Source organism: Vulpes lagopus, chromosome 4 (genome assembly GCF_018345385.1).
Source record: "Vulpes lagopus strain Blue_001 chromosome 4, ASM1834538v1, whole genome shotgun sequence".
Classification (NCBI taxonomy): domain Eukaryota; kingdom Metazoa; phylum Chordata; class Mammalia; order Carnivora; family Canidae; genus Vulpes; species Vulpes lagopus.
Window position 1 is genome coordinate 57,929,960 of NC_054827.1, and position 27,621 is coordinate 57,957,580.

Here is a 27,621-nt window from a genome sequence, read left to right on the forward strand (position 1 = left end):
AAGGCCAAAGTCCCCTGGGAGAGCACGTTTAGTACGCTACTCTCCATCTCCTTCCTGGGAGTGACAGCTGCCCAGAGGAGAGAACGGCAATCTCATTTTCCAGAAGTTGCCACGTCCAAGCAGCTAAACGAAGTTCCACAAAGATTTCTTTCTGCACCTGTTGAGCCCAAATGTCCTCAACCTAAAATCATCTTCATCCCAACTCAGTTCTAGATGGACCCCCCCCCCAGATCAGCAGTTGCCCCCTACTCTTTGGGAGCCTTTTGCTTTTTTCAGAGAATCTTTCACGTGGAAACAGAATCTTCACTATCACAACAAAACAGCAGCATATGTGCAAAAATACCAGCGCGGCCTATTGAGTCATGTGTGAACGTGTAGGGATAAGACAGGAAAAGAATGAAGGTCAGCGCTAATGAGTCCTGGTTTGAAAAAAAAAAGGACAGTTGGAAGTGGATTGACCCCTCTGGTGCTGTGGGAAGTGTGGTCCTCGACCAGCAGCGTGTTCCCTGGAAGCTTGTTCGGAGCACAGAATCTGAGGCCGGTACCTCAGGTGCACTGATTCAGCATCTACAGTTTAGCAAGATTCCCCAGGAGGCTTATATGCACAGTAGAGTTTGCACCACTAAATCCAGTGCCGTGGTTCTCAATCTCAGATGCACTTTTTTGTTTTGTTTAAATTTTTTATTTAAATTCAATTTGCCAACATATAACACCCAGTTCAGACACACCTTTGAATTAACCTTATCGGCTTTTAAAAATCCTGATACCCAGGCTGCACCCCTGACCAATTAAGGCAGATATGCTGGCAGTGAAAAACAGGTGTTCTTAGATGCCCACCCATCCTTCCCCCCCACCCCCCCACCAAGGATTCCAATGTGCAGTCAAGGTTGAGAATCCTATAAGAATCAAATAAGAGGGCAGCCTGGGTGGCTCAGCTGTTTAGAGCCGCCTTCAGCCCAGGGCGTGATCCTGGAGACCCGGGATCAAGTCCCACATCGGGCTCCCTGCATGGAGCCTGCTTCTCCTTAGGCCTGTGTCTCTGCGTCTCTCTTGCTCTGTGTCTCTCATGAATAAATAAATAAACGCTTTAAAAAAAAAAAAAAAGAATCAAATAAGAGAGAAGCTTACCAACAGCCCCCTTGCTAGGCCCTTGGAAGTAGGGTTACCAAAAGACAAGAAAATTAAATACCCAAATAATGCCGAAAGAAAGAAAAAAGAAAATCCAGTTTATGAAAAACAATGAAGCCTTCATATATGGTAAAATCACAAGTTAAAAGGCCGCAGCAATAAGCTTACAAAAGGTTGGGCTGCTCTGACCATTTCTTTTGTTAGGAAGTTCACCAAGATAGAGAAGTTTTATCTGAACTTGCGGAGCACAGGTCTGCCTACTTACAACTGGGGGAAAAAAGACGAAACAAAGAAACAAGAAACCCCCAGTGTGGGGCCAGACTCGGTGGCTCTCAGCAAAGCCCATCGTCGTACAAGTGGCTGCACCCGGGGAGGAGCCTCAGTTTGAGAAAAATACCAGATTATTTTTCCATTTTTGGAATGAGCTGCAAACTGAATTTGAAAGGCTATGGGGTGGGGAGATGCACCTTTAAAATAAAGGAGGTGAATTTATGAAGAATAGGGAGAGGGAGTCCTTGTGGCCTTAGTAGTCAAAGGATCTTGGTGATGAAGTAGGGCTACTCACTTCATACTCACACCAGACACTGGCTTCCCAGAGACCTGGAAATTAGAATTCAGGACATCTGCTCTTAGACCTTGTGTGCCTTCTGCTCTCTTACATTTCTTTCTTTTATCTGAGATGATACCAAAGGATAAAAGCCAAAAAAAAAAAAAAAAAAGTATTTCAAGGTATGCTGGCTTGAAGTGATAAGATCCTTTTTCTCTTCCATGATACTACTCACTAAGCTACTCTTTTTACCTCTGTAAAGCCTTTTGGGCTCCGTCACTGTTTTGCAAAGTGAGGGACATTTATGGTTGGTCAGGCTGTGCACTGCACAACGCTGAGGGATGCCATTCGCATTGCAGTCTATGGCTCTCGAGTAGTGCAACACGGTGGCCTTGAGAGGGGGTTTCCAGGTCATTATAGGAAGAAAATAGACGTGACATCACATAATATAAAGTGATTTCCTGTTCTCTTCTCTTCCAGCCCTTATGTCGTCCAAGAGAAAGACTCCTTTTTGGTTCTGGCATGCCTTTAACACTTCTCCCACTCTTTAATTAAAAGAAGAAAAAAAAAAACAGGCTTGACAGGCAATAGAGTAACTCAGTAGAAATATAAAGTGTAATCAGTGCATTTATTTAAATAGAAACTGGGTCAATTTAGTGAAAATAAGTAAATAAATAAGTAAATAAATAGTAATTAGGTTTTACATGGATTTTGGCCAAAAAAGTCAAGCTGGTTCCCACATGATCGGAGTTTAGAAAACACTGGGCAGTTATGACAGGAGCGTCACAAACACAAGTGCCTAGAATGTGTCCGGTAGAGTGTGTTTTTTCACAGGGGAAAATGATAAAACTATGTTGATTTGATTTAAACCAATTCTGCTGGGAATCCCTGAGTGGCTCAACGGTTTAGCGCCGCCTTCAGCCCAGGGCGTGAGCCTGGAGTCCCGGGATCCAGTCCCACGTCGGGCTCCCTGCATGGAGCCTGCGTGTGTCTCTGCCTCTCTCTCTCTCTCTGTGTCTCTCAGGAATAAATAAATAAAATCTTTCAAAAACAAAAAAACAATTCTGCTGTATGAGAAACATCCAGCCAATATTTTTTTTCCTGCCTAGTTTTTCCTCCCCTTTGATAACAAGTACGGCCTGTTTATAAAGCACATCATGCTGGCCATTAGAATATCTTTAGTACAGTAGTTACAAGATAGAAAAAGCAAACCCCAGCCCTGAATTCTGGTTCATGTATAGGTCACAGAGCACCAGACAAATTGCTGTGATTCACCTCAGAATTATGAGCTCTGTTTTTCCTCTTTGTCAAATCCAGAGAATCTTATCTCCTTAAAATGGCATGGATTTGCCAGCAGAGAGCCAGCTGCAGATGGCAGTGTACATTCTGTAAAATACAAAAACAAAACAAACACCAGAGAAAATAAATCCAGGAGTCTGATGCCATAAATTTCTGCACCAAGTAACAACTCCAAACGGTACATCAAGCTGTTTCGGGAGACATGCGTATTAAGTGTTGGGCTGTTTTATCACATTCATGAGATTTGATACAAAATACATCAGACCAAAGGCCACATCCTAGGATTTAAAAAAAAAATTAACAGAGAGGGACACCTGGATGCTTCAGTCGGTTAAGCATCCGGCTCTTGGTTTCAGCTCAGCTCACGATCTTGGGGTTGTTGGGCTCGGCACTCGGCGGGGAGGCTGCTTGGGACTCTCTCTCTCCCTCTCTCTCTCCCTCTGCCCCTCCCCTGCTGCTCACATACTCTCTCACTCTCTCTCTCTCTCTCAAATAAATTTGTAAAATATATATTAACATAGACAAGGCACTCTACAGTGTAAGATTTCATTCCCTAAGAGATCCTCTAGTTAGAAAACTTATGACTGGTTGCTGCCTTGCAGGACTCCTAGTACATGCAGGTTATAGTCTCAGCACAGGTGCACAGTATGCGACAGGGGCATCGCGCCCCAGAGATGCCCTGGGGCATTGGCCTCTGGAAGGTGCTGGCAGCCAAACTCCTAGTACCTGCTCTACCCTAGAGCCCCTGGGCTCCCAGCCTGAAGCAAACCCACATCTGATCCTGAGATGCTTCTGACCAGAATACTCACAGCCCCCTGGAGGGAAGCAGGCAGGACGTGGAGAGCCCTAAAGCATTGAGCAGAGTGGAAAACAGTTGACACAGACTAGTTCTCCTCTCTCCCGTACCCAAGGTCACAGGTTGTCAGGAATCCAGAGGCTCCAGACCCCAACTTGTCCAGTGGATTCACTGGTTGGGAGATTCACAGATCCAGAACCTGGATTCACAGGTTGGAAGAACAATTGAAAAACCAGCTCTCTTAGGAATGTCGTTCTTCAAAAAAAAAAATTTTTTTTTAATTAACAAAAAAAAGGAATGTGGTTCTTCTCCCAAATAAATTGGGAACTAGGTGGAATGTGGTCCCTGGGATGGCTCAGTGTAACTGCCCTGCACCTGTTAGACCCCAGAACACAGTACCCCCACCCCCACCCCCACCCCCGGGCACTGGCCAGGAAGACTTGAAGCTGCCCCTCTCCAAGATCCTTTACCACTGGAAACAGCAAGTTGATTTCTTTTCTTTTTTTTTTTTTTTTTTTAGCAAGTTGATTTCCAAGGGCGCCCCTACCTCTATCGCCGTGATTTTCAACGACTTGATTTCTTGTCTATCTTCCAAATTTCCTTTCCACCATCTGAAGATAAAATATTTTTATGTCTTCATGGATATAATGAACATTTCAAAGCTGCATGTATCTATTCAGTTTCCGCCATAATTACAAGCTGGTAGTTGGTTTTCTTTACCACCTGCAAGCACTTAAAATAATCATTCCAGCTCTTATAATTACATCTTAATTATTTCTGAGCAGATCCCTGTTTTCATCCTTATGCAAAGATTGCATGATTAATGCATTCAATCTCTGATACCTAATCTTTTTATTATCTTTTGTCGTTTTTGTTCCCTTCCGTGACCGAAACAGCATTTGTTCAAGCGCAGGCAACAATTATCAGCCCCTTTTCTAATGTGCAGTTTTCCTGCAAATGGTGCAAATCGTCCTTTTCTGGAGAAGTGCCAAGCATATTTATGGAAGCCCAAGTCAAGTAGAATATGAGAGCTACAGATTTGTGATCAAATGGTCATTGACATTCCCATCTTTTGTTTCCATAATGATGGCTTTGTACACATGATTTGATTTTGCTGGGTTGAAGGATGCATTTTTAATTTCGGTAGCTGTTCTAGATCAGCCTCCACAGATAATCGCGCCTCCGATCCAGGAAGATAGGAGTGTCCCTTTCCCCGCACACTCGCCAACCTAGTACATCACAATGTTCTTTTGAATGTTGTTAGGTCTTACTTGAAAAAAAAAAAAAATGAAACTGTGTTGTTTTAATTTGGATTACATTAATCCTGAGGGAGATTTAAGTCTCTGTGTGTGTGTTAACCAGTAGCTTGTGTTTATTTTTCCACGGACTCTTTCTATTCTTGACCAAAGAATTATTTGCATTCCTATTGGTTGGTCATTTACTACTTTCTTGACTTACAAGAATTCTTTATATGTGAAGTAAATTAGTGTTTTGCTACATGTTTAAGGTTTGCTCTCTAGTTTTTTTAACATAAGGGGTTTTTTTCCATGTGAAAACTTTAAAATGTTCCAGGGTGAAATATGAGGGTTTCATGGCTTTTGGGTTCTGTGTCATGCCTTCTCCATTCAGAAATTATTTTTAGGGCGCCTGGTGGCTCAGTTGGTTAAGCATCTGCCTCTGGCTCATGTCATGATCCCTGGGTTCTGGGATCAAGCCCCACATCTGCTCCCTGCTCAGTGGGCAGCCTGCTTCTCCCTCTGTTTCTGCCCTGCTCGTTCTGTCTCTAATTAATTAATTAATTAATTTTTAAGATATTTCACATCCTTGGGATGCCCGGGTGGCTCGGCGGTTTAGCGCCACCATCAGCGTAGGACATGACCCTGAAGTCCCAGGATTGAGTCCCGCATTGGGCTCACTGCACGGAGCCTGCTTCCCCCTCTGCCTGTGTCTCTGCCTCTCTCTGTGTCTCTCATGAATAAATAAATAAAATCTTTAAGAAAAAAAAGATATTTCACATCCTTTTCTAATGACTTTATTTGTAAGATTTATCTATTTTTTTTAAGATTTATTTATTTATTTATTTGACAGAGACTATATGAGCATGCACCAGTGCACGTGGGCAGGAGGGTCAGAGGGGGGAAGAGAAGGGCAAGCAGACTCCACGTTAATCGTGGAGCTCTATTCAAGGGGCTCAATCCCAGGACCCTCAGCTGAAATCAAGAGTTAAACAGGTAACCACCTGCCCCAGTAAGATTTACATATTTAATCCACTTTAAATTTATTTGGGTGGGAGGAGTAAGTTAGGAGTCCTACTTTTTAAATTTTTCTTCCCCGACTAGCCAGCCAGTTGTTCCGGCACTCATGGTGAGCTTCCGTCCTCTCCTGAGCCTTTATCATATTCACGATTGCCCTTTACATTTGAATCTGCTTCTGGACTCCCTGCTCTAGGACGCTGATCTGACTCATGAGACAGTAGCAAGCTGTGATAATGATTCAGCTTTTATAATAGCAGCTAATATCTCGTAAAGCTGGTTTCCCTTTTATTCTGTTTTTCAAAACTTTCCTATCCTGGCACACTTACTTTTCCCATGTGGTGTTAGAATTCCAGTCATTTCATTGGGATTCTCTAGAATGTTTATTGAGATTGAATTTTACGTGTAAGTTAATTGCACCATAATTGACATCTGTACAAATAATGTTTCCCTGTCCGGCAGGAGAATGTCTCTCCACTTATCATGGCATCCCTTCCGTACAAAATTCGCATGAATATGACTTTAAAACATTTCCTGATAAATTTCCAAGTTGTTTCTCTTTTTAGGAAAAGCAGTTAAAAAGAAACAAATCAAACAAACCCTCCCTATCTTAAGATAAGCTCATCTGGCACCCAATTAATTTAGCAGAGTCCATATAGCAGCACGAAGATGAATATCTGATTAAATGTGACACAAGTACGTGCACACCAAGGGCCGTGTTAGAATCCCACCTAACACATAACATGTCCTACATGTGTATGTATCTTAAGGATTCCCGTAGGCTTATGACATCTTAAGGATTTTTGTTTGGGATCAAGTGTTAAGTGTTAAACAGTATCTAATGCCACTTCAACATCTATGAACATGACCCACTTCTTTCTCTTCTGGGGTAAAGTAATGGGGTGAATTGTAGTAATAGATCTTCAAATAGTGAACCAAGCTTTCATTCCTAGCCTTAACCACATTTGATCATGGAAAAGAATCCTCTCAAGGTATAACTAAAGTAATTTTACTAAAACTCATAGTGGGCAGCCCCCGTGGCGCAGCGGTTTAGCACCACCTTCAGCCTGGGGTGTGATCCTGGAGGCCCAGGATCGAGTCCCACATTGGGCTCCCTGCATGGAGCCTGCTTCTCCCTCTGCCTGGGTCTCTGCCTCTCTCCCTCTCTGTCTGTCATGAATAAATAAATTAAAAATAAATAAATAAAACTCATAGTGGTTTGGTTTCAATTTGTTTGTTTTTTACATTAATAGTTCTTGGGTGAGATAGGTTTTTTTTAGGGGGTGGGGATAAGATTTGGGTTTTAAACTTATTCCAGCTTCATCAAAAGGGGCCACACAGCAAGAAATGTGGGAGGCCTCTAGGAGAGCAGATCATACTGGCCAGAAAGGAAACCGGGACCTCAGTCCTACAACCACAAAGGCTGAGTTCTGCCAACAAGGATGAGCCTGGAAACAAACGTTTCTTTAGAGCCTCCAGATAAGAACCCAGCGCTGCCGACACCACTTCAGTCTTGTGGTCCCCAGTCACACCGTGCTGGATTTACCCATTGCCCTCCAACCAGTGGAAGAACAAACAAGTGTCATCCAAGCTTTAATGAGCTTAGAATCACCTGGGGAAATTAATGAATGATACTCAGTAGATCAGAGATGGGATTTGAGATTCTACATTTCTAACAAGCTCCCAGGTAATGCTGATGCTGCAGGGCCACGGACTTCACTGTGAATTTCAAGGATATAAGTAGCCTTGGAGCATCTCTTGAACCTTGTAAATTTAATAGACTTACCCTGTGGGGCACCTGGGTGGCGCAGTCAGTTGAGCGCCCAGCTCTTGGTTTCTGCTGAGGTTGTGATCTTAGGGTTGTGAGATCTCAGGGTTGTGAGATCTCAGGGTTCTGGGATTGGGCCCCTGGTCAGGCTCCACACTTGGGGCAGTATCTACTTAGGACTCCCACCTCTCTAAAATATATTGTTTGGGGTTTTGGTGGGCATAGTTCTTTGACAACTCTCAATTTCTTCTATGGTAACTGTTTTAATTAGATTTTCTTTGTCCTCTGTAAAGATTTCTGTTATGGTTTTCCAGAATTTGTGCTTTTAATCTAGATTTTCAAATTCATTGCCATAGTTGAACAAAATAAGTTCTTATAATCAATTTCCATCCTCCAGAAAATTTCTCATTCAAGTATTTTATACTAGATTTAGGTTTTCTTTTCTTTTTGATTAGACTGACTTTTTTTTTTTTTTTTTCAAAAAGAACCAGTTCTGGATTTATTCTGTCACTTTTCTGTTTTCTCTTACCAGTTGCTTTTATCTTGGCTTCTTTTTTTTTAAAAGATTTATTTATTTATTCATGATAGGCAGAGAGAGAGAGAGAGAGAGAGGCAGAGACATAGGCAGAGGGAGAAGCAGGCTCCATGCAGGGAGCCCGATGTGGGACTCGATCCCGGGACTCGATCCCGGGACTCGATCCCGGGACTCCAGGACCACGCCCTGGGCCAAAGGCAGGCACTAAACCGCTGAACCACCCAGGGATCCCTATCTTGGCTTCTTTAAATGTATATTTGCTGCTCTTGACCTTTGTAACTTGAATGTCTAAAGATCTCATTTTCACTGTTGGTGTGTGTGTGACATTCTCTTACAGAGGAATGTGAACCAAAGTTAACAAATCTAAGCTCCGAGCCCAAGACTCACTTCTGACTGACCTCACCTCCCGGAGGCAGTGTCTTGGCATAAATACTTTTATCTGAAGCACCTGAAAAGCCTCTAGAGACCCCTTGCCTTGCTACAGCCTCCCTGTGTCACCGAAAGAACAAATCTGGCAGGCTTGCATTTTGCAAAGCAGTGGGGACCGGGGATGAAGAAATGAGGGATGCAGGATGCAGGGCTGAGGTGCAGGGCACCACCCCCTCCACACCCTTGCTTCTCCCTTGTGGCTCCATGCCTGACCCGATTAGGGGGCTGCCTTTGCCCAAGGCTTCCATCCTTTCCTGACCAAGACTGTCTAACTCTCTGGAACTCCACTGTGGTAAAATCAAAAGAGGCTCCGACATCCAGGTTTGGGACCACATATCAGGTCCTTCTTTCCTCCCTCAGGTGGGTTTCACTTTCCGTCCAGTTTTCCTCTGCCTCTTTTGTGGTCTTCGCTTCCCCTTTGTCCCTCACAGTAGATCTGGAAGCCAAGGAGGTTAGGATTCCTTTGGTCTCCGTGCTCTGCAGCCCCTGACCCTTAGAGCCCTGGCTCTCCTAGGTCTGTCCCTGGCCAACCCCTCCGCTCCATCAGCGGTCATGCTGGGAAGGGCAGGGGGACACCAAGCATGTCAGTGACTTCTCTGTTGACAGCAGAACCACCGACTCCAGTAGGTCCCACTGTCCATTTTTGCCTCGTTCTTGTATCAAAGTCACGTTACACAAAAGTGAAGCAGGTTTGAGGTCAGTTGTCCAGGGATGTCTGAGTCTGACCTTGGCTCCATCAGACCCCTCTCTGAGGCCTCCTACTGGATCATCTGTATATGAACATCCAGACGTATCCCTTGGAGCCATTCAAGGCAATGCAGCATCTTCCAGATGAATCTGACATTACTTCCTTCACTGACTTGTCACTCAGAAAGACTATTGTCAGAATCCCCGAGTGTGAGTTCTCCCAAGGGAATCCCTGCCACTCATCCCCCCCTGGAAATGCTAGTTCTACCCTTGCTGTCAAATCAGGGCCTTGTGTCCTTGCCTATGATTTTGAAAGCTGCAGAACCATTATCCAGATGAAGTGTTTGACCCAAAGCCATCGCTTTTCAGAAGAAAGTCACTCTAACCACCAATAATAGATAAGTTGTTTCTCTCATTTGAAAAGATCTGTGGTTGATTCCCCAGGCTCTGCACAGACTACTCAGAAGTGTCTAAAGACTCAGGGGGATTCTTGATCCTGCTGCTGTGTTTCTGCCTGAGAGCAACCCTAGAAGGCTTTGGGGAAAAAGTGAAATCAATTTTGTGTTAAAACGTAAATGTACATTAATATCGATATTAATGTGGTTGTGATTATCTTAAACATAGAGATGGAGTCGGGTTGCTCTGAAATTTCCCCTTTAGAAAGGCTAAAAGTAGCTTTCAAGACATTTCTTGGGAATTTTAACTTTTAGGAGCCTGGAAAGGATACAGACAAAGGAGAGCTTAGATTTGTGAATGACTCTAATTGCTACACTGCTTATCATGCCTGGTTTTGTTTTATCCTGACAGTAGCCCTCTGTGGTATGTTTGGGTGTTATTAGCCACATTTTGCAGATAGGAAAAATCAACTCACAAAAGAAATGCATTCCTTCCCTCAGAGAACACCTGAGTGGCCACAGCAGTGGCTAGCTCAGCTGTGGCCGCACATTAGCATCACCAGGGGAGCTTTCCAAAACTCCCGAGGCTGGCTCCGTGTCCCCGAGAGAGTCTTCATGTGCCTTCAAGACTGAGCCAGTGGCCCCAGTGTTGACAGCACCTCGCTCAAAACCGTACAGAGAACAGCATTAACAGGTCTCAAATTCAGGTATACTCCTTCCAGAGTCAGAGCTTTTCCCACTTACCCTTCCTCTCAATAGAAACTAAATTTAGGGACGCCTGGGTGGCTCAGTAGTTGAGTGTCTGCCTTTGGCTCAGGTCATGATCCCGGGGTCCTGGGATGGAGTCCCGCATCGGGCTCCCCTCCGGGAGCCTGCTTCTCCCTCTGCCTATGTCCCTGCCTCTCTCTGTGTCTCTCATGAATAAACAGGTAAAACCTTGAAAGAAAAGAAAAAAAGAAAAGAAAAGAAAAGAAAGAAGGAAAGGAGGAAGGAAGAAAGAAGAAAGAGAGAGGGAGAGAGAGAGAGAGAGAAGAAAGAAAGAAAAGAAAGGAAAGAAGAAAGAAAAGAAAGAAAGAAAGAAAGAAAGAAAGAAAGAAAGAAAGAAAGAAAGAAAGAAAGAAAGAAACTATTCCAGTTCCTATTCATATTTGTGCTCCTACCTCCTGTCATCCCTTAAACATAATTCAGAAGTCTTGAAATAATAATCTGTATCTCTAGAGGTGAAGTCCCTGCTACTAAATACATCTTCCTTTTTCCTTCCCATTTTCTCTTTTTCGATGTGGAATAAATCATCCCCAAGACGGCTAGAGCCAATTACGTGTGTTTTGCACACTCGGTTGACATGACTGCGAAGCGCTGCGTCAGAGCCACATGGCTCGTGCTGGGAGTCTATCGCATCTTGATAATGGTGTGAGCCAGCATGAAGAGGAATCTATTTGTGGAAAACCCCGGGAAGCCTTAATTTGTCTTACACGGTTCTCTTTGATGACCGTTAGTCATTCCACCCGCCAACAAGCAAAAACAGTTGTCTTCTGAGATCCGAGGTTAACTCAAGAAGAGTTCACAAGACAGCAGAAACACCTAGCATGAGAGTGTAGATTCAGTGCTACGAGGTCAGCCTTCTTGAAGGAAAAGGCATTGTCTTGGGATTGGAATTATGAATTTTCAGTCGTGCTAATGCAGCTGAAAAGAGTCTTTCAAAAGCAAGAGCCCAACTGGGCATTGATGAAAGACTCAAAATATGTGCAGAATTAATTTTTAAAAGCACTTTAGAGTCGCTCACTCCCCGTTTCTAATTGGCCACACAGGGGAGCCAGAAGCCAGTCAGCGGCTGTGATCTCCATGTACGCCCCTGTGTTCTCAGAAGCCTTCCTCCCCTCTCTACTGGTTTCTGAACTCAGGGATAAAAGGGTCAGTTTTACCTTTTGATGAGAAAGCAGTTCCAATATAGACCTCCGACAAGGCCCAAACCACGTGGATGTTGACAGAGCCAGTCCCCATTCGTCATCTGAAGCAGAAGGCTGGTTTTCTGCAAGCCGAGATAGAGATGTTATAGCAGATTAAGTGTTTTTTTTTTAATGTATTTTATTACTCACTATACTCCCTCGACACATAGGATGGTGACAGAAGCAGATACGATGGTGACAAAAGCAGATCTGCAATACCCAGCTCTGTCCAAAAGAGCGATCCATAGTCAAATTATGGCCTTTTAATTTACTAGAAATTTCCATGAAGGGGGAGCCAAAGGATACATTCATCCTTGCCTGGTCCCTCAAATGATTCAATGTGCCTAAATATTCTCACAAGTGAGGAAACATCTCTTGGGTAGATTTGGGGTGATAAGAAAATGATTTTCACCAAGCTTCCAAGCCATCAGTTCTGGAAGTCCAAAACCTTCCATTACTGGCATGATGCCTAGTGGGTGTGTTTCTCAGTGGAAGTCTGGGGACAAGAGCCTCGGGGTCTCCGGAAGGCATTGGTCTTCTCAGTGGTGTCCCCGTGACCACGGTCTGGGAGGGAAGGTGAAGTACATCAGGAAGTGTCTGGAAAGGCGCCGTCTTTGGCTTGTTCGCCCACCCTCATGTTCTCAGCCACCCTGTCCTTAGAAACCGAGACTGTTTCCACTGTTCAGCAGACAGCCAACTCCTGCTAATGCTGCTTTGCCAATAATTAACCACAAATCATATCCGCTGAGACCCCTCTGTACCAGCAGAGGGGTGGTCACTGGGCTTGGTAAATGAGTCAGTAACTGTGACCCAGCATTTCATCAAGTGACAGAGGGTCACTCTGGTGCTTTGGAATATTGGACACACCATGCTCCAGTGTGGCCACGGGCCTTGCACCCTGAGCTGGCTGCCCTCTCTCACGGCACAGCTTCCACCCATGCAAGAACCAGCAGCAGGGACACAAGAATGCTTTCATAAAACAGCCCAATTCCAGAAAAATCGACAACCCCATATTTTGAAAAATAGGTCTGTTTTCTCTGTACCTTCAATGCGTCTGTGACATCAAGAACCCAGGTGCCGGGGTAGCCTGGGTGGCTCAGCAGTTTGGTACCTGCCTTTGGCCCAGGGTATGATCCTGGAGACCCAGGATTGAGTCCCGCGTGGAGCCTGCTTCTCCCTCTGCCTGTGTCTCTGCCTGTCTATCTCTCTCTGTCTCTGTCTCTCATGAATAAGTAAATAAAATCTTAAAAAAAAAAAAAAAAAAAGAACCCAAGTGCCAATAGCACAGTATTCCCCCCCACCCCCATACACTGGCTTTAGAGAATTAACTTGTGTTATTTTTTTTAGCCTAGAAAGGTCTCCCAAGGGCATGCCTTAGATCACCATTTATTTAAGTCTCTGGCTGTTTTTTATTAGACTGCTCTGAATACTGGCTAGTGATAGACCTTCCCCCCTCTGCATTCAAAATACCAAAGAATAGAACTCAGAAATTAAAGCGGAGTCCTGCTGTAGCTTTCATGACACCAAAAGGGAGAGAACTAAAGGAAACGGAGCAGGGCAACTCGTTGAAAGCACATGATTTGGCCAAAGAACCAAAACCAAGCAAGCCCAAGTTTCTCGGAAGGAATCCTTTCAGTTCCCTCTCAGACACCACAGTAACGTAAACACACAGACGTGAGAACAGCCCGAGACACGAACCGTCCGAGGTCTCGGCTAAAGCTCTGCCGCTCCAGGGGAGGCATGTACTCAAGCAGCCACCAGAAATGCAGGCTCCCAGGCGGCCCACCCCAGACGGACTCCGTCGGAGTCTGCATCTTCACAGGATCCCAGGTGGCTTGTAGGCCTTGACGTTTAGAAGCTCTGAACCAAAGCACGCAGCACTCGGGGACCAGTTTGTTTGCTGTCGCCTCAAGGCACATCTGAATGAAGTGCAGGAGACTCTTTTTTTTTTTTAATAATAAATTTATTTTTTATTGGTGTTCAATTTGCCAACATACAGAATAACGCCCAGTGCTCATCCCGTCAAGTGCCCCCCTCAGTGCCCGCCACCCAGTCACCCCGTCTTAACTCTGGGGAACAAAGTGAGGGTCGCTGGAGGGGACGGGGGTGGGGGGGTAACTGGGGGATGGGCATGAAGGAGGACACATGATGCAGTGAGCACTGGGTGTTACAGGCAACTGATGAATAACTAAGCTCTACCCCTGAAACTAATAATACACTATATATTAGTTAAATTGAATTTAATTTTAAAAATTTGGAGACACACCTGGGTGGCTCAGTGGTTTAGCGCCTGCCTTCGGCCCAGGGTGTGATCCTCGAGTCCCGGGATCGAGTCCCACGTCGGGCTCCCTGCATGGAGCCTGCTTCTCCCTCTGCCTATGCCTCTGCCTCTCTCTCTCTGTGTCTTTTATGAATAAATGAATAAAATCATAAAAAAATAAAAAAAAATTTAAAGAATGAAGTAGAGGGAAGGAGAAAAAGCTTAGAGAGCCCCCCAGTGACCCAGGGCACGGTTTCCCCCATCCCCAACCTCTGGAGCCCTAATTTAAATAGAAGTGCCAGCCCCGGGATGGGGGCATAGGGGTTCCCGCTGCCACTGAGTGCCCTGGGGAAAACCTGTATGCCCTCAGAAAGGGGGTTAAATGGATGATATTCCCCCAGGTGGGAGACTCCTGCGTCCCTGATGATGTCGGTGGGGGGGTTCTTATCGCCCAGTGGCAGAGGTGGGCAGTGAAGGCAGGCCCAGGAAGCAGTAGATGGCAGTGTGCATCGTGATGGGAGCACCACACCTCCGAGTCCCCCCACCACCACCCTGGCTCTGGGGCTCCCCGATCTAGGCTTTCTTTTTTTTTTTTTTTTTTTTAATGATAGTCACAGAGAGAGAGAGAGAGAGGCAGAGACACAGGCAGAGGGAGAAGCAGGCTCCATGCACCGGGAGCCCGACGTGGGATTCGATCCCGGGTCTCCAGGATCGTGCCCTGGGCCAAAGGCAGGCGCCAAACCGCTGCGCCACCCAGGGATCCCCCGATCTAGGCTTTCAAGGCTTGGCTTGAAAACTATGGTAAGATCCCCGGGAAGCGGCTTCGTGAGTAGGTGGCCAGCACCTCCCCGCTGCGGGCCTCTGGGATTTAGCCTCCTAAGCTGTCGCAGCCTCTGATCTGCAAGTGCCCCTGACATCCTCCAGCGACAGCTCTGCCAACAGACACAAACATTGTAAACTAACATAGAAGAAACCATTGGCCCACCTGAGCACTAACAAGACACCTTTGTCCAAGGTGAGAGTGGATACCGTGCGCCTAACCTGTATTTCATGGAATACAAAGTCGGTAACAGGCTATTTCCAATTCACATACCTACATACCTATTTGTAGTTAATCAGACAAAAGAATGTGATGTCAGCCCCATCTGGGAATATCAGCAAACCTTTCTTCCTAAAAGGCAATTAATGGGGGGTTGGGGTGACTGGGTGACGGGCACTGAGGGGGGCACTTGATGGGATGAGCACTGGGTGTTATTCTATATGTTGGCAAGTTGAACACCAATAAAAAATAAATTTATAAAACAAGGCAATTAATTGAGATGATTCAGAGTTGGCCTGAAAGAAAAAGAAAAGGAATAAAAGAAAAAAGGAGGAAATCTAATCTAAGCAATTGCCCATTCGGTTCTTCTGTGCAAAAGTTGGCATTATTTAGACAATCGGACATACAGCAGATGATGACCAGGTCCTATATTCTGTGCATTGTCACCTGATTCACCTCTTTTGGTCAGTGGATCTCTGACACCGGGCCAAGCAGCTGCCCACTTGCTGCCTCCTTCATGAAGCTGGAAACATAAGGCTTGTTCAGCTTCTTAAGTCAGAAGGCAAAATGCATAATCTCGTCCCCACTTGAAATTGAAATTCTGGCTTGGTTATCTTTCTGCAAAAACGGAAGTGAGTATAGAGGTAGAAGTATGCGACTGAGGCTCATGTGGAAACGTGCCGCACCCTGTTTGCCCGGATAAAAACCCGGTGGCCTTGAGAAATCTCTCCCTCCTGAAAATGTGATCAGCCCTGGCCTCTCTGAAAATAAAACAATGTCCCCTTATATCTTCACCATTGTAGTCGGCCACCATTTGCTTTCATGGATTTCTAAAATATCAGTCGGTAGTGAATGGCCAAAACAAATTATTTGAAAAGAAATAATAATTTTCTGCCACCGAGCTCAAGTTGGAAGAGAGAATAAAGCGAAATGAAACAAAGACGCTGGGAAGAACAAAGACATATATACATCATCTGGCCCAGCCCCCGCTGCAAAAATCACGTGGCAATCTAAATTAAATTATAACTAATAGCAGCCGTTTTGTTCAAGTATCTCAAATTATCACTTTAGATGCCGAAGCTCAAGTGGTTTCCATGGCGATTTTTTCTCTAGGAGATGTCCGCTACTATCTAATTTTTTTGTCCCTGATCTATGACAACCTGAAGCTTTTCGTGCCTTTCATTTGGGGGGTTTTCTGTTAGATAATCTCGATTTATTTTTATATGCATTTAAATGTGTGTTTTATTTGCAATTGGTTTCTGAGCCTAAAGTCTACAATTTTACATATTTCGAAACTTAGTAAATAAGAACCGCAGCTATTTATCTTGTGTAGTTTAAAAGGAAAAAAAAAATATGCTTTACTTACTTGGTCCTCTCCGTGCCTGCACAATGGGACAGGGAAGAAGGTTGAGGCTAAAGAATTCAAATCTCCTTTAATAGTCCGTATGTAGAACTGTCTTCTAAATCATTCATTTGTGCTTAAGCACCTGCCTGGAAACTTCTATTAATTTTTCACATTCTATAAACGCAATCAGAAATTATATTCTGACAGTGATGTTCTTTTTTTTGGAAGATTTTATTTATTTATTCATGAGAGACACAGAGAGAGGGGCAGAGACATAGGCAGAGGGAGAAGCAGGCTCCATGCAGGGAGCCCAGTGTGGGACTAGATCCCGGGACCCCAGGATCACACCCTGGGCCGAAGGCAGGCACTAAACCGCTGAGCCACCCAGGGATCCCCGACAGTGATGTTTTATTTTTTTTTTTTAATTTTTTTTTAATTTTTTTATTTTTTTGACAGTGATGTTTTAAAGTACAATTAGTGCTCTTCATGATTTCACGATTTCGCAAGTGTTACCGTGGTGGTGATAAGCATTCTCTCTGTGCTGTCTGGGCCCATGAGGGACTCAGATCCAGAACCGAGGGAATATTTGGTCTTCTGTTGTCCTACAATGTTGGTTCACAGGTTACCCCATTGGTTGGCTGCTATTGTCACCATGTGGAATTATCCTTTGTCAGATGAAAGGTCTCTGATGCTCAGCTTTTGAACCTAGACAAGCGTAGTCAGAAGCCTTTATATACCCTTGGCTCCCCCAGGCAGGCCACCAACCACAGTGAAAACAACTGGGCTAAATTAGTTCATTGCCTTAAGGCCATGCAGTTGTGTTGATGATGTGATAGAGCCAATGTTGACCATGTACAGTTACGGGGAACCACTGTCCATAGGCCTGCTCCTAACATCGGGAACAGTTCAGCCTGGTGCTTTGTACATCATTTCAGGAGCCAGTTTCCTGGGTTCGAACCCTGCCTGTACCACTTAACTGGTCGTGGGACCTCAGACAAGCTTTCACCCTTCCAAAATGGGATGAATACGCCCACCTCTCAGGGTCCAACACGAAGATGACCTGAGTTAATACGTGAAAAGGACTTAAACAGGGCCTGACTTGTAAGAAGTGCTGTTATTATATTCCCTAAATAGCTAGTTCCTGAAATTTGAATTTCAGGTAAGTTTATGTTTTGTACTCCTCAATGGAAGGAAAACACTTCCAGGTTGATTCTATCAACCACTCACTCATCTGGGCCCTAATGAGTTTTATACGTGAAGGAAGAGTTATCCAAGTGATGACTGATTTTATAATCCTAGGATTGACAGCTTTACTACTCATCACATATAAACAACCTACATGGTGACCGGAGCCCTTGTGTGATGTCCCTTGCCACCCCCCACCGCCCCTGCAGGCGGGGTTCACAACTTGCTCCTGGCGCTCAAGAGCCTTGCTTGTCTCCGCCGCAAGGGAAGGGCAGGCACCATGCTCAGCCCTGCACAGTGATCAGATTAGGAGGTGCTGATTACACTGTTGTCGTTTGCTTCCCCAGTAAGTCCTTGTAAGAGTGCAGCAAAGGGAAGGGCAAACACCTTTAGAAACAGACTAAAACATCCATGCTTTCTATTCTTTGGGGAGGGGACGAAAGCATATTTTTACTTACCCGGTTCTAAGATCTGATCACTTTACTGGACGTGTATAATTTTTGTTTTGTTGTTTTCTGTCTTTTTAAGTAGGCTCCATGGCCAACATGGGACTCAAAACTCATGACCCCAAAATCAAGAGTCACATGCTCTATCAACTGAGCCAGCCAGTCTGTTTTGACCTACTCATGACATTTCCCAAAATATAGGTTCCTTGATAGTGTAGTACCCCTAAAACTGCTCAGCTCTCCCAGCACACTGGGGGTGGGATGGACCAAAGTGGAGCATGTGTCACGGATGAGCTTTGTGCTTCAGTCTCCTAATTTCCGTGTTTCCCTATGTTTCCTGTGCTTCCCAGAGGATGCCGGTACCCTGGGGGAAAGGAAAATTAAAATGAAATCATTTCAAATCTATCAAAATAGCACATGCTGTGCTTGCCAGAATAAAACAGATCTGCCTCAAGGGAGTAAGGACTCACATGCATTAGGACAACCAAGCTTAAGGTGTAAATTAAGCCATGAAAATAAGGATGCTCATGCGAGAAACAGAACCCTGCCCTTGAATTTCATAAGGACTTCCATTGTACCTGAGGGTTTTCCACTGGTCATTTTCTGATGACAACCAAAGACCAGTGGACACAGAAACCACTAGTGAATTTCTATATTCAATGTGCTAATTTCCTTTATTGGGAAGAATAAGCATGCTGCCTTGCCTTAAGGGTTGAGTTGAGTTGAGTTGACTTTAGGCAGCTGACTTCCAAATTTACACCTGCCCAGGACACTTTAGTATTAGGAGAGGCTACAGAACATTTATATACATACCTCTCTTCATGGACAGATTTTATTTTAACAGATACCTCATTTGCTCTTGCTACTTGTCTATACTATTTGTCATTGGGACCGCAAACATAATTAAGATTGGCCCCTGCCTTTAAGAGGATGGCTACCTTGTAAGGAGTGACGAGAACTAAGATTGATCACCCCTAAAGAGTGCCGGACATGTAACTGAAGTGGCTGAGAATAGTTTTAGATTTAAGGAAAAAGGCAAGATTTGGTAGACAAAGAGAGGAAAGGCAAGCCAGATGTGAGAGGGCCATATGGACGAGCAAGGACATGTCGACCTGAAGCATCTAGAATGTCGCGTTGGAAAAGTGGTCCTGGTAGGGAAGAAGCAGGAGAGAAATTCAGCTCAAGGGTGGCCTCTCTCTCTCCCCCTACCAAGGAGTTCAGATTTTATACCAAAGGCAATCCTGGGATATTTTTCAATGTTCTCTTCTAGCTCTTGTTCACCTTGGGTCATCTCAGGTCATACCCACACCTGCCACTACCGTTTATGTCAATAACTTTGAGGGAACCAGAGAGAAGCGTATCAGTATCTCTAAATACCTGTGTTTCTCTCAAGTTTTGTGGCCCAGGATGCAAAGCCATAAAGTAGGTTTTGAAGCAGAGAGAAACTGCACCACCTTTTACCATCCACATCACCCGGAGTAGAAAAGCAAACCGTTTCATAGTATGATGAATATCACACAATGGAATAATAGCAAAATTGCCGCTGTAATTTTACGTCTCCGTGCTTAATATATTCTGAAGGTTCTTATTATTTAAAAGTGGTGAGGAGGTTTCTGTGGTTATCAAAAGGAGATGAGAAATATGAGCCCCTCATAAAATATCAAGTGTCCAGAAGATATCTCCATCTGGGTGTCCCATAGGCACCTCAAACTGAGTATATCCAAGGCAAAACAGATTTCTCTCCCCTAGCCCCTAAAAAAGGCCCCTCCTCCCATAGGACCTGCCCGAGCTAAACTGTCTGAACCCTGGGACTTCCTCACCTGGCTGTCTCTTCCCAGCCCTCAAAAGGAAGGACGGGGAAGACGGTTGACTCGAATTAATCCTGCCTGATTTCCAGTCCCAGTGAGGCCACTTATAAGCTTGATGACTTTCTAGAAGGACGTGGACTAAATCATGTCCAGAGAAGGGTGATTACATCTCAGAAGGATGGTTTATGTCAGGGAATTATTGCATTGATAACCAGATCTTACTGTGCCCTATGAGTGTATGAGTTACAACGCGGCAACTACAAAGCAATTTTAGGCAATTTACTGTAAATATATAGGGTCATAGCTGTAACCACATCCATGCCTCAGATGAGTGTTTTGACTATGTAAACCAAACTCTTCAATGGGGCATAGGACGTTCTCATTAATAACAATTTCCATCATTTTTATTGTTTACTGTGTATCCCCAGCACTTAGAATGGTACCTGACCTATAGTAGGCATTCAGGAAAGACGCGTCAAATGCCTGAATAAATTTATTTGTCACATCTACTTCTCTCAAGAGAAAACTCAGGCTTAAAGAAGAAACCAAGGTTTCTAAAAAACATTATTTGTTTTACGTAAGCCATTTTTATTCACTCAAGATAATTTTATGATCCCTCTTAGCATCAGGTGATGAGCCTGTACATGCAAGATCATTGCATTCTTGGGCTGATACTTGGGAATTTGAATACTGGTCCATGCTGTCTACCCCAGAAAGTCCTGAAGGGCAGGGCAAGGGCACTGATTGCACTGTACTTTACACTGGTTCTGCCCCTTTCCCTGTCTCCCTAGATTTAGGATTGGACCAGTTAAAATAAGCACGTAATACCAAAAGGTCTCTTCCATATTCACCAGTTAAGGAGTTAGGGTAATATGAAAGCTCCCGAGGGTTCAGAGTTAAGTTCTCTTTCATTTGTATCTTTCTTAGTGTCTGTTTTACTCAAATCGACAGGTCTGAAGGGCACCGATGGCCAAGCTGATTTGGAACATGATACGTCCAGAAAAGTATAATTTTCCCGGTCTTCAGTAAGAATATCAAGTCAAAGAGAGTTAAATCGCATTTGCTAGTAGAATCTGGTCTCTCTGTTTGGTTGCCCTATTTCCTAGGGAAAGGAGAGGAAAGGCTCTACCTACTTTTTATCATTGTCTGAGAATCCTTGGAAATCTAGAGCTTAAGGATGAGCCTTGGAAAACCCAAGCCCTCAGTGAGCTTGGCCTTGAATGTAACACAAACCTGTTTCCTCAGTGTGTACATGTTGAATTGTGCCAAACAACTGCTTTAAAATTTTTTAAAATATCTAATTGATGCCATCCAGTGACCATGGCTCTGACTAGACTAAGGTAATCTGCTGAAGGAGAAGCTGCTTCTGTTGGAATATTTGCCTTAAACCTTAACTTCTAAAACAGAAGTCCAACGAATGTGAAATCATTTTTGAAGCTGAATTGGCTTGTGTGGATGATGACAGATACTCTGCTGACCTATAGAAAGACTTCAGGATCTATTTGGCTTTTGTCTACTTGAAATCAATCTTAGAGAAGATTGAAATTTAATACAACTGGTTCTTATTTTTTTTTTAGAATAGGGAAGGAAATAGACATCTCCTTAGGCAGTTTATATTATTCTCAACTCTTAGGAAATTTTACTCCTTACAAATGCCTGACATGTACTATGTTTTATTAGAGCCATGTAAAATATTAATTTAAAGAAATGATTACTTTTTAAGCTAATGCTATAAGCTATTAAAAAAAACCCTGAAAAAATAGTCAATGTTGCCAATTGTGCATGGGATAAAAGTGAATAGGAGGCAGATTTCAGCCAAACATAAGAAAAAATATTCTAGCACATAAGCCTGCCTGTCAGTGGAGCTGGAGTAGGCTGGTTCAGATTGTTCTAAGATTCTCTAATATTCCTCCAAAGGATTTATAGTGCTTCTCTGGGCCTCATGTCAGGGAGAACAGCCAAAACTGGGGGTGGAGGTGCTGTGATCTTGTGGAAACAATAATAAGATGGGTCTGTCTGAAACGGAGATCTTATCTGGGAAAACAGGAAGTGTTGAAGAGTTGTATGAAGAAATATGTGTCAGGGTGCCTGGCAGACTCAGTCAGTAGAGCATCTCACTCTTGGTCTAAGGATTGTGAGTTCAAGCCCCATGTTGGGTGTGGAGCCTACTTAAAAAAAAAAAAAATACACATCACATTCTGGGGGATTGATGGTGTCCTTGACTCTTATACTTGACTTTTTCATTTCTTCCTCTGCAGCCAGTGCTGATTTTCCATATAATCCAGGACAAGGCCAAGCTATAAGAAATGGAGTCAACAGAAACTCGGCTATCATTGGAGGTGGGTGATGTATAGAACAGGCTTTCTTGTAGCTACTTACCCGTGGAAAGTAATAATTTTCAATAAAATCATAGTCTAAAAAAAAAAACCAGTCATCTAGATTTTTACTTGATTCATTTTGCTATTTAAGTATGACTTAAGATTGTGGCATATGGATGTGGAGAATGCACTGTGATGCATGCAATTTGGCTGCTTATTAATGCTGAACTATAAAAAAGAGGCGGTGCTAAGCTAGCCAGCACCAGAGCAGGCAGGTAGGACATCACCTCTCTTTTTCATTCTGATTCCCTCACCTCCCAAATGGCTCAGGATAGCTTATGCCGGTCTGGTTTCAGTTGTCTTAATAAAACTCATCAGAAAATTAATAAGCCAGAGTATCTAAGATAGTCCCACCTTCTTTCTCACCATGGACGGCTGCAGAATGATTTAACTCTCCTAACACAGTCCCTCCTATCTGGGTCAGTATTGAGAGCCCTGTTGCCCACTGCCTTCTTCTCTGCCTGCACCTTCTCTCTTAGTTTATAAAGATGTTTCCTGAATGTCTGAGTGTAGCCAATATCATAAACATATCAAGGACTTTAAACCTAGCCCATCCCCTTGGCTTAGCCAGTATGTTTCTTTTCCACGTGGAGAAACCTGCATGGCAATTTCTTACAAAGTTTAATATCCACTTTCTGGAACACCTAGGGATTGAAAAATCCCTAGAAAAATCCCATATCTAAGAAATATATGTGACTATAAAACTAGATTACATTCAAAATGCTGCTTAAATCACATTGTCCAAAGTTCTGGCATAATCTTATCAAGGTCCCTATCCTCATTGTTTTTGGGGGGTTTTTTGTTTCTTTGTTTTTGGGTTTTTTGGTGTTTTTTTTTGTTTTTTTTTTTTTTGCTTTTTTAAGGTCAACTTTATTGAAGTATAATATGCACTTACTCCAATGGAACGGGTCAATGACACACCCATAACCACCACCACAATCAAGATATAGAACATTTCCATCCACAGAAAGCTCTGTGTCCTTTGAGAATCCATCCTTTCCCCCCACTCCATTCCCAACCAAGGCAACCTCAGATTGGCTCTTTGCCATGCAGATTACTTTTATTTCTTTTAGAATGTCATATAAATGGAATCATATAGATGTCATCTGTTGTGACTTCCTTCTTTTGCTCAACATAGTGTTTCTGAGATCTATCCACATTGCTGCGTGCATCAATAGTGTGTTTTTATTGCCGACTTGTATTCTTTTGTATGAACGTACTATGATTTGTTTTATATACTTGCCTGTTGCTGTTTAGTTTGTTTCCAGATCTGAGCTATTTTGAATAAAGCTGCTATGAATATTCTTGTTGAAGTCTTATGTGAACATAAGTTTTCATTTCTTTTTGGTAATCCCTAGGAGTGCAGTTGCTGGGTGTTCCAGAAAAAAATGGATATTAAACTTCGTAAGAAATTGCCATGCAGGTTTCTGAAATGGTTGAACCACTTTATATCCTCATAATTAATATCTAAGAGATCAGGTTTGCTCCACAATCTTTTCAGCATTTGGTATTTTCAGTCTTGTTAATTTTAGCCACTCTATGGATGAGTAGTGGTGCCTCATTGTGGTTTTAATGTGCAATTATCTGATGACTAACCTTTTGAGCATCCTTTCATGCGCTTGTTGCCTTCTGCAGATCTTTTGTGAAGTGCCTGTTTCAAACTCTTTCACCCTATTTTAACTGGATTGTTTGATTTCTTTTGAGTTATAACGGTTTTTTATAATCTAAGTAGTCCTTTTCAGACATATGTATTATAAATATTTTCTCCCAGCCTGTGACATGCCTTTTCATTTTCTTAGTGGTGTTTTTTTTTTAAAGCAAGAGATTTAAATTTTGATCAAGTCCAATTTTTCAAATCTTTTTATAGTTTGTGATTTTTTTAAAAATTTTATCTTAAAAATATGCCTGCTCAAAGTTGTGAAGATTTTCTATGTTTTCTTCTAGAACTTCATAGCTTTGGTTTCTGTTACTGAGTCTATAATCACTTTGGATTAGCACCAGTACATAACGTAGGATAAAGGCCAAAACCATTATTTCCCAAATGAATATCTAGTTATTCCAAGATCATTTCTTAAAAAGACTATTTTTCCAAATTTCCTTGGCACTTTTGCCAAAAATCAATGGACCATATATGTGTATATCTGTTTTCTGGACTCTATCCTATTTTATGGAGATATGTATATAATATATAACATATTTCTTTACCCAGTATCATGCTTGCTTTATTGTTTTACCTTAATATATTAAGTCTAGAGATGGCAACATACATTCTCCAGTTACTTCTTTTTTGTTTTTCAAAATTATGTTGGCTATTCTAGGTCCTTTGCATTGCAATATAAAATTTAGAATCAACTTATACATTTCTATTAAAAAAAAGTTTGCTGGAATTTTCATTGGAATTCCATTAGATCTATAAATGGTCATCTAAAAATATTGGGTACCTCAGTTCTTTTTTTTTTTTTTGGTACCTCAGTTCTTAAATATGGTCTATCCATCCATTTGTTGACATCTTTAATTTCTCTCAGTCAGTTTTATGGTTTTGAGTACACAGCCTTGAGCAACTCTGTTCAGCTTGTTTTATTATAAATGGTATAATTTATTACTTTAAAATATTTTTATTACCTTATTATTTTTAATATTTTCCAAGTATTTCTTGCTAGTATATAAAAACACAATTGATTTTTATATATTGATGTTCTATCCTATGACCTTGTTAAATTTACTGTCAGTTCTAGAAACTTTTTTTTTTACATATTTCTTAGGATTTTCTACATAGATAATCGTGTCACCTGAGAATAAAGAAAAATTTTCCTTCTCAATCTGCACTTTTTATTTCTATTTTATTTGTTTTATTGCACTGGGCATGTCTTCCAGTACTTTAAGAGAGTTGACACTCTTCCATCGTTCCATATTTTAGAGAAAATATGTTTATTCTATTAATATTGAGTAAGATATTAACTCTAGGTTTCTCATAGATGCCCTTTATCAGGTTGAGAAAGTTCCTTTCTATTGATGCTTTCTGAGACGCTTTATAATGAATAGAGGTTGAAGTTTGTCCTATGCTTTTTCTCCTGTATTTCTTTAATGTGGTAAATTACATCACTTTATTTTTTTTTTAAGATTTTATTTATTTATTCATGAGACACACAGGGAGAGAGAGAGAAAGGGGGGCGTTGAGACACAGGCAGAGGGAGAAGCAGGCTCCATGCAGGGAACCCGTCGCGGGACTCGATCCTGGGACCCCAGGATCAGGCTCTGGGCTGAAGGTGGCGCTAAACCACTGAGCCACCCGGGCTGCCCCATCACTTTATTTTTTTAATGTTATAATGTTAAACTGATCTTTTGTTCCTAGAATTCACACCACTTCATCATAATATATTCTTTTCCACACATTGCTCGACTTGATTTGCTAAAATTTTGTTAAAGAGGACTATTGCTCTGTAGTTTTGTTTTCTTGGGATGTGTTTGTCTGGTTTTGGTATCAAGATAATGCTGGCCTTATAAAAAATGAATTAAGCAGTATTTCCTTCTCTTCTGTTTAGCTATCAATTTCTGAGAGAAGAGCATTAAAATCTCCACATATAATTGTGAATTGGTCTAATTTCCCTTCAGTCTTGTCCATTTTTATTGCTATTGTTTTGGAGTTTTGTGTTTTTGTATGGGGGAGGGTGGTGTTTGAGAGAACCGTGTACTCTGCGGGGAAAGCAGTGTTGGAGGGATGATGACTATAAGGTCTGTTTAATCTCCAGTCCTTCTGTCTCCACCAGGCGTCATTGCTGTGGTGATTTTCACCATTCTCTGCACCTTGGTTTTCCTCATCCGCTACATGTTCCGCCACAAGGGCACCTACCACACCAACGAAGCAAAGGGAGCAGAGTCAGCAGAGAGCGCGGATGCTGCCATCATGAACAACGACCCCAATTTCACAGAGACCATTGATGAGAGCAAAAAGGAATGGCTCATCTGAGGGGTGGCTGTGTGGCTCTGGGAGAGGGAGGAGCTAGTCACTAGGGAGGAGGGAAAGAGACAGAAGCACCCTACTTCATACTCTTGAGCACATCCTTAAAATATCAGCACAAATTGGGGGAGGCAAGCAACAGAAAATTCTGGAGACTGATCGCCACAAAAAATACTTTTTAATATTTCTTTATAGCTGAGTTTCCCTTCTATATCAACTCAAAATAATACAAAAAATGCTTTTAGAGTTTAAGAAATGGTTGCAATTTGTAGGTAATACCGTCTTATTTTGTGTGTGTTTAGAGGTGTTCTAAAAACCCATGGTAACAGGGCAAGTTTTCTACATTTTTAAGAGCCCTTAGAATGTGGATATTTTTTCTTGAGAAAAGCTGATGCACATGGCCTCCAGCATTCTCTTCCTTTTGCGTATAGTCGATTTTTAATGGGCTATCGTAGTAACTAGTTCGTGTTCATACAGTATTTCTTTTGGTGTCCTGTAAATTGGAAAAGGAAAGGAAGGGGCAAAGAGAACCTGTCATTTGCCAGTTTTCAAAGAGACCTCAATCTCTGCCAATTCTGAGAGTTCCTGCCTGAAGCAGCTGAAGGAAGAGAGCATATGGCACCCATTGTGTAACAACATATCCAACAGAGAGAAGCATTAAGAACCAAGGGAAGTGGTTTCATACTGGGATTGTTGGATTTATCTTTCCTCAAATTCTACCATCTAATACTGTTCCTTGTGTGTAGTCTTAGACCTAGCCATTATCTGTGACTGTCAGCTATAATCCAGTGGTGATCAGCTGTTACAGAAGATTTCTCCTCTGCTTTACCTGCAACATGTTAGGTTACATTGTCTGTGTGTAGGCACCCCAGTGGGGAATTAGAGCTAGACGTTATGCCTTGTTTGCTCTGTTTCTTTTCTAGTTGTAGCAAGAGTATGGGCACGTTCTAGTGAATGCATTAATTAGGTTGCTCTTCTTATTTTGCTTTAAATCTCTAGTTTTAAGCCCCTGTGACAAAACCCTAGCAGACTAGGTCCTCTGAATGGACATACCACAATAAAGCCAAGTATGGTTACTATCATCATTGCTTTCCTCTGAATCATATGGAAAACACTGCCATATTTCACATCATCTGCTCCATACACTGTTCCACCCTAAATAGACACACTGCCACAATTCAGAGATTTCTTTGGTAGATACATTTGAACCTGAGGTTCAGCACAAACCTGATACCTGATTGTTGCTTCTCAGAGGACGGACACGTGTTTAGTCGCACCTCAATCCAATCCGGAATCTTGACCAACTTATCCTAACAAATAACTCCTTTTATTTAAAAATAATTGACTTTGTATGCAAACATACGGGACACAGCTCCTATTGGAGCATCCAAAAAATAATTTCATTTATTTTTTTTAATTA

At 42.6% G+C, this 27,621-nt stretch overlaps 1 protein-coding gene across 1 annotated transcript in view; it reads left to right on the plus strand.

The window, feature by feature from the left end:
- Positions 1–27,283, plus strand: part of CNTNAP2 (contactin associated protein 2) — a 1,951,553-nt gene extending 1,924,270 nt beyond the window's left edge. Inside the window, exons 23-24 of the mRNA XM_041753355.1 lie at positions 22,124–22,204; positions 26,011–27,283. Of these exons, the coding sequence (XP_041609289.1) occupies positions 22,124–22,204; positions 26,011–26,210 (281 nt within the window). The 3' untranslated portion in view covers positions 26,211–27,283. The remainder of the gene's footprint in view (positions 1–22,123; positions 22,205–26,010) is intronic.
- The last annotated feature ends 338 nt before the right edge of the window (positions 27,284–27,621 follow it).